The 8,058-nt window shown below is 38.4% G+C and overlaps 1 protein-coding gene across 1 annotated transcript; it reads right to left on the bottom strand.

Moving 5' to 3' along the window:
* Nucleotides 1-2,059: 2,059 nt before the first annotated feature.
* Nucleotides 2,060-3,166, bottom strand: SPZ1 (spermatogenic leucine zipper 1). Its single transcript, XM_007943482.1, has one exon. It carries the CDS (start codon nt 3,164-3,166, stop codon nt 2,060-2,062), a length of 1,107 nt encoding a protein of 368 aa, XP_007941673.1.
* Between the last annotated feature and the right edge of the window lie 4,892 nt (nt 3,167-8,058).

Below are 8,058 nucleotides of genomic sequence, written 5' to 3'. Positions count from 1 at the left end.
GTATGAGGTCAATGTGCCTCCACTTATGCACTGGAGATTAAACCTTTTCTATTTCTTCCACTTGGTGTGATTTTTTGGCTCCAATCATACCAGGTGTGGACTCATTTTGTGGGTAACAAACAGAGGAATACATAAGCAAAATGTGGTACCAACATACAATTGAATACCATACAGCCATAAAGAAAGATGAGTTCCTGAGACATCTTGGAACATGGATGGACCTAGAAGACAGTATGCTGAGCAAAATAAGTCAGTCACAGAAAGGCAAATACTATATGATCTCAGTTTCATAACATAACAAAAACAGCTATATATACAGATAATTACTTTCATTGGTGGTTGCCAAAGGTGAGGAAGGGGAGGAGAGGGGTATTTTTTAGACAGTAGTCAATTTTTTATGGTGGTGAGTAAGGTAGCACCAAAGGTGGGAGAAGTGTTCACAGCTTACCAAGTTAACTGATGCCACTAGGTTATATATGTTGTTGTTGTTGTTGTTATGTGCCATTGAGTCGGCCCGACTCATAGCGACCCCTCCTTGGGTTTCCAAGGCAGTATCACTACAGAAGTAGGATTGCCCAACCTTCCTTCCGAGGAGTGGCTGGTGGGTTTGAACCACCAGCCGTATGGTTAGCAGGCAAGTGTCTTAGCCACTATGCTACCAGAGCTCCCAGGTTATATATACCCCCCCAAAAAAAGAAGATGACGATGCTTTAGTAAATGCTATGTTATATATTATTTTGCAGCAACAATCAAAAGACGTACAACTATTTTTTACAAAATACGTACAAAACATATATATATTTGTATGTATGCAAATATATATATATATGTGTGTGTGCATGTATATCTACATAAACATATGGACATATGTAATAAAACCAAATAAGACTAATAGAAACTGATACTTTTAGACATAACAAATCACGTCATGGATTAGGTTTCTTTGTCTGAAGATTTAGATTCATTGCCATATGGGACAACTCAGTCAATTGACATAATATAGACCATAAAGTTTATGTTCTATATCTTAGTCTTATAAGTAGCATCTGGGGTTTTAAAATCTTATGAGCAGCTATCTAAGATAAAACTACTCTACTAATCTGGAGCAAAAGAGAAAGAAGGAAAACCAAGATTCAGAGAACAAACTGGTCCACAGAACTAACTGTCTACAGCTTCTTCCACCCTGAGACCAGAACTACATAGTATCTGGCTACCACTACCAATTGCTCTGATCGGGACCACGATAGATGCATACTGATAGAACGGGAGAAAAATTCTTGAAAAATCCAGACTAACTTGACCCACTGAGACAGGAGGAATCCTCGAGAATACTACACTGAAATATTATTTAAACCTTGAGCCAAAAATGTCCCCTGAAGTCACTTTTAGCTAAATAGCAGGTCAACACATAAAGGAATGACTATCACTCTTGAGTATTGCATTCTTTTAAAAAATCATCTGTATGAGACCAAATAATCCACAAATACTCTAAAGCATAGATGAAAAGGTTGAGGGGCATGGAGGCCAGGTTAAAAGGAGTGGAACAACTAGAATGGAAATAACTAGAATGTTGATACAATGTGAAGAATGTAACCAACGTCAACGAACAATATGTGTATAGATCGTTTGTGTATAGATTGTTTGCTATGTACACTTCCACTGACTATGCAATAAAATATTATTTTAATAAAACAACTTTATATACTTTCTATTTCCAGAACTTTCCCCACAGGTAAAGAAAAAAAATACTTTCTTTGGTTCATCCTGATTTTTATTTTAATCTTTATAATTTAACCTGATATCTTCTCACTCCTGACTGAAGTGTTACAGGATCTCAACTAACTACAACAACCAAGCAGATGTAAAGGTGACAAGTTATTAAAGATCAAACTTACATAACTACTAAAATGAGTAGTGTGTCAATCTTCCTGTTCTACAGCTCTTTCTTGGTTAATCCAACAGATCTATCCTAGATTTGATGGTTGGTCATGCCTGTAGTGAGATGTATACAGCTTCTTGAAAAATTGTTATTTTCTTTTTCTTTCACTTTTTGTATTTTCTATCTTGGTCTGCTGGCTGACCTCTTTTCTCTCACAAGACCTCTTCTTGCAATACGAAAATTGAGCTGGTTATTGCGAGATTTCTTACTATGACAAATATCCAGCTTCCTATAAAAGTTGTCTCCTTTTGAAAGTGTACCCTCCATTTCTTTTGTTTTCTGCTTATGAGTTCTTACTTTCTCTGCTTCTGATGGTTTCTGTTCTTTCTGGCCCTGTTTGTAGTCTGTCTGAGTTCTGTCATTCTCATGATGGAGTTCATTGAGAATCCCTATTCTCTTCTGCAAGATTTGGCACTCATTCTCCAGTAAAGCTGCAGTCAAATGCAATGAATAAGTGTCATGTTCCAATTTCCTAACTTGTTCTGCCATCTTACGACTAGATGATACCTTGTTATTTGGCTGTGTTTGGAAATGGATTCCATGATTTTCAAAAAGTTCTTTTAAAGCCTGCTGGGATTCCTGATACGATTTTATTAGCCCACTGAGCTCAGTATGTTGTTCACTCCAGTGTTCTGCTTTCTGTAGTAACTGCTCCATATTGTTTCTAAGTTTGATATTTTCTTGAGCATGAAGTAATCTATTTTTTGCTTTTTCTATACTCAGCTGAGTTTCACTAAGGGCTCTTTTTTCTTCTGAATGCTTTACCAAATCCCTTGCAAAAACTTGTACCATGTCCTTGGAGTTTGAGTTTTCAAATATCTTTTCCTGATTCTTTACATTCAGGAATTCCTCTGGATATAAGCTACCAAGCAGATTTTTAAATAGTCTTTTATTTATCTCATCAAGTCCTTTGATTTTTTCTTTAAGTTCCAACACATCATCAGAAACACTGGTGTCCTCAAAAGAGTCTTTTTCTTCTGTGGTCTTTTCAAAACCTGTCATATTTTTAAGGATACCTTCAATTTTGTTTAAGACATTTTCAAAGTTTTGTGCAGTCACTTGTTCAGATAGTTGATTGCTAGTCTTCTTTAGGGAAAGGAGTGAACTCCAGAAGAAAAGGGATATTGAGCCAATTTCAAATAAAGCAATGATTATCCTAGGGTCCCAAGACTCTTGATGAAGATCAGGAGCAAGCCTGAAGGTTTCAGAGAAGGTGGATTCTTCCATCTCAGCTGAATTAGCAGGGTTGGCAATCACAGCACAAGGAAAGCAGAAAACCTTAAGAGATTCCAGGAAGGGAAGGTGAAGGTCTCCTGTGGAAGTATGTAGAGAATGTAGTACCAAGCAGAAGCTAGAGACAGAGTGAAGACCTGGAGCTGGAGATGGTAGTTAGGTGGAAGATGACATCTCAGACAGCCAGGGGTGAAGGAGTGGAGGGACAGGGGAGCAGGAGCTGTGGCTCCATCTCCTCTACCAAGCTTCTGGTGCTTAGTCTCTGGTCCTAGCAACCAGGTCTTTATTCTGTCACTGCACCAGCATGGCCTAGCTCCAGCTTCTGTCTCCTCGTGTCACAATGGAAGCCAGTGACTCATGCATCAAAATCAACCTTGATCTACCTCTACCTCCCACCCCAGAAAGACTTTCCCCACCTTGCTTTCCTAGGTTTGTATTCATCTTATGCTACCTGTATCCAGTGACTCCTCTACCTCTCCCTCACTACCCACAATCCCAACCTCAATCACAGCATCCATTTTTCTACCACTTATGTGCATGACCCAGAGTAACCTGGAGACCTTGTTGCTCTCATTCTAGAAGAGATGCTACAGGAAAAGAAAGTTATCCATAAGAAACAGAAAGAATAAAAATTACAACATTTGTTTGGGATTTTTAGAGGAAAAATCTCAGGAATAACCCCATTTCAATATACTCTAATGCAGTAAGAAGAAACTATCTGAATGATTCTTTATCCATATAATTAAAAAGTAGGACTTCTCTTGGCTTTGAATACAGTCATCCCTTAAGGCTGAGTAAGCTTACTCCAAAATCATTTACATCAAGTGACAAAGGATTTTCATCAGTTCTCACGATAAGTTGTTAAAATGACAAAATTTATCTAAAGTGTTTGAAGAGCTAAATAGTAGAATGAGTTATGGAAAAGTAACTGAACCTTATTAAACATTGTATATTTTTGCCTTTTTGTCCTTAGGAATCTGGATCTTAAAAACATTCAGTTCCATCAGAAAATGCTCCTTGTGTTGAGACTTTTCCTTGGCCTTGAAAAATCTTGCTAGCAAGCATTTTACTAACTAGAAGTTTGCTTCCAATCTTAAGGGAAAATTCATACTCTAGTAGTAGTTTTTCCTCAAGAGGAAAGAAATTCATTTTTCTTTCCTTCTCTAGCTATCAAATGACTTTGGCTTTAATTTCCCTGAGCCTAATGCTCATCTTCTAGCCAGCTGGGCCTGGAGTCATAGTCTCACTGACTATCCCCAGTTACAGCAGTCAAACCAAACCAAACTCCCTGCCATCAAGCCAATTCGGACTCACAGAGATCCCCATTAGGTTTCCAGGCTGTAAATCTTTATGGAAACAGACTGCCACATTTTTCTTCCACGGAGCTGCTGGAGGAGTGGAACCATTGACCTTTTGATTAGCAGCCAAATGCCTTAACCACTACACCACCAGAGTTCCTAGGAACTGCAGTGTTGATCACTTTTATTTGAAGAAGGCACATCTTTTCCTAATTCACCCAAGGATGCCGTAGGGACTGGTGACTGCCCTTATGCTGTAATTCCAGCTTGTAAAGTCCCATTTTGGCTTGTATTTCCCATTTGACTAAAGAATCATTTAGACAGTTTTTCTGTTTGTTTGCTCTTGTGTTGTTTTTTAAATTTCCAGGATAAGGAGACATTTACTGATTTAGATCCTTAGTGTTGCAAATTGTTAAGCTCTTGGCTGCTAGCCAAATGGTGGTGGTTTAAATCCACACAGGTTTTGTGGGTGAAAGATCTGGCAATCTGCATTTATAAGGATTACAGCCTAGAAAAGCCTATGGGGCAGTTCTACTCTGTCATATGGGTCACTGTGAGTCAAAGATGACTCAATGACATCTAATAACAGCAAATTAATGCCTAGCTTTATTGTATTGTAAATCAGAAAATGTCTGTATTATTTCTACCTTTTGAAACTGATATTTTCTTTTTGGCCTAATACGTTGTCAATTTTTATATATGCTCTACAGATATTTGACAAGAAAATAGATTCTCTATTTTCTTCCTGTGCTTGTGGCTTCTTGATCCTTTTGAATATGAATATATATTATCCTTGTCTTTGATTTTTATGGAAACTTGTTTGGTGGCAGCTTGGTCTAGAGGATTTTTTCCATTACTCAAAACACAATTTAAATATTACTTTTTTCTTACAAAGAAAATTAACTTCAAAGAAATGTTTATTTTACTGAAATTTGAGTATACCATAACTGCAGAAAAGTATATAGGTGCTGAGAGACATCCAGGCTGCTCTCCTTTTCTTTATTGGCCAGTAAATAGCCATGGAAATGAAACACAAAGATTTGAATTGCACCATGGTTTCTATCTGGACCCTTTGGGTGGTACAGTTAACATGTTGTTGTGGTTATGTTGTTAGGTGTCATTGTCTCTGGCTCATAGCGACCCTATGTGTAGCAGAACAAAACACTGTGAGGTCCTGTGCCAGCCCTCATGATTCTTGCTACATCTGAGCCCATCATTGTAGCTACTGTGTCACTCCATCTCATTGAGGGCCTTCCCCTTGTTCATTGACCTTCCACTTTACCCAGCATGATATCCTTCTCCAGAGAATGGTTCTTTCTGACAACATGACCAAAGTAGGTGACACTAAGTCTGGCCATACTCACTTTCAAGAAGATTCCAGCTGCACTTCCTCTAGGACAGATTTGTTAGTCCTTTTAGCAGTCCGTGGTACTCTTAGCATTCGTCACCAGCACCACAACTCAAAAGCATCAATTCTTCTTTGGTCTTCCTTATTCATTGTCCAGCTTTCACATGCATAGGAGGTGACTGAAAATCCCATGGCTTGGGTTATACGCACCTTAGTCTTCAAAGAGACATCTTTGCTCTTCATCACTTGAAAGAGGTCTTTTGCAGCAGATTTGCCCAATGGAATATGTCATCTGATGTCTTGACTATTGCTTCCATTGGTGTTGATTGTAGAACCAAGTAATATGAAATCCTTGACAATGTCAATCTTTTATCCATTTATAATGAAGCTGTTAATTGGACCAGTTGTGAAGACTTTGTTTTCTTTATGTTGAGATGCAATCCATGCTGCAGTCTGCAGTCTTTAATATTCATCAAGTCATCCTCATTTTCAGCAAGCAAAGTTGTGTCATTTGTGTATCACAGGTTGTTAATGAGACTTCCTCCAATCCTGATGCCGTGTTCTTCTCCATATAATCCACCTTCTTGGATTATTTGTCAGCATACAAGTTGAATAAATATGGTGAAAGGACACAACCTCGATACACTCCCTTCTTGATTTGAATCATGCAGTATCCCCTTGTTCTGTTCGAATGACAGCCTTGTGATCTATGAGCCGGCTCCTCATGAGTACAAGCAAGTGTTCTGGAATTCCCATTCTTAATGTTATCTAAGGAGCTCTGGTAGCATAGTGGCTAAAGCACTTGACCGCTAACCAGAAGGCTGGCGGTTCAAACCCACCAGCCACTCCTCGGAAGGAAGGTTGGGCAATCCTACTTCCGTAGTGATACTGCCTCGGAAGCCCAAGGAGGGGTCTCTATGAGTCGGGGCCGACTCGACGGCACATAACAACAACAACAACAACAAATGTTATCTATAATTTGTTATAATCCACACAACTGAATGCTTTTGCATAGTAAATAAAAAACAAGTAAACTTCTTTCTGGTAGTCTTTACTTTCATCTAAGATCCATCTGACATCAGCAATAATATCCCTCATTCCATGTCCTCTTCTGAATCTAGCTTGCATTTCTGGAAGCTCTCTGTCAATACACTGCTGCAACCATTTTTGAATAATCTTTAGTAAGATTTTACTTGCATCTGATATTAATGATGTTGTTTGACAATTTCCATATTCTGCAGGATCATTTTCTTTGGAATGGGTACAAATATGGATCTCTTCCAGTCAGTTGGCCAGGTAGCTGTCTTCCAAATCTTTTGGCATAGCCAAGAGAGTGCCTCCAGTGGGGTATCTACTTGTTGAAACATCTCAATGGCTATTCTGCCAATTCCTGGAGCTTTGTTTTTCACCAATCCCTTCAGTACAGCTTCAACTTCTTCCTTCAATACTATTGGCTCTTGATCATATGCCACTTCCTGAAATGGATGAATAAATAAACGATTCTCTTTGGTACAGTGACTCTGTGTATTCCTTCCATCTTCTTTTGATGTTTCCTGCATCATTCAATATTTTGCCCATAAAATCTTTCAATATTGCAACTCAAGGCTCAAATGTTTTCCTCAGTTCTTTCAGCTTGAGAAATGCAGTGTGTCTTCTTCCCTTTTGGTTTTCTAACTTCAGGTCTTTGCACATTTCATCATAGTAATGGGCTTTGTCCACTCGAGCTGCTCTTTGAAATCTGTTCAGCTCCTTTTATCTTGTCATTTCTTCCATTTGCTTTAGCTACTTTCCACTCAAGAGAAAGTTTCAGAGTCTCTTCTGACATCCATTTATTTTTTTCCTGTCTTGTCATTTAACGACCTTTTGCTTTCTTCATAGATGATGTTCTTGATGTCATCTCACAATTCCTCTGGTTTTTTGTCATTGGTGTTCAATGCATCAAATCTATTCTTCAGAGAGTCTCTAAAGTCAGGAGGATATTATCAAGGCCATATTTTGGCTCTCATGGACTTGTTTTAATTGTCTTCAACTTCAAGGTGAACTTGCATATGAGCAGTTGATGGTCTGTTCCACAGTTAGCTCCTGGCCTTGTTTTGGCTGAAAATATTGAGCAATAGGAAGATCAACAGAAAAAGAGTAAACACATGGAAACTGAACAACACCCTCCTTGAGAAAGACTGGGTAAGAGAAGAAATCAAAATTAAAATTCCAAAATTCCTCAAATCAAATGAGAATGAAAA

Source organism: Orycteropus afer, unplaced genomic scaffold, assembly GCF_000298275.1.
Source record: "Orycteropus afer afer isolate SDZICR_OR568_19922 unplaced genomic scaffold, OryAfe1.0 scaffold00107, whole genome shotgun sequence".
NCBI classification, from domain to species: Eukaryota; Metazoa; Chordata; class Mammalia; order Tubulidentata; family Orycteropodidae; genus Orycteropus; species Orycteropus afer.
This window is presented reverse-complemented; position numbering and strand designations above follow the sequence as displayed.

Bases quoted from the DNA above. Each gene is read 5' to 3' on its own strand.
- SPZ1 (XM_007943482.1), bottom strand. From the start codon at position 3,166: ATGGAAGAATCCACCTTCTCTGAAACCTTCAGGCTTGCTCCTGATCTT.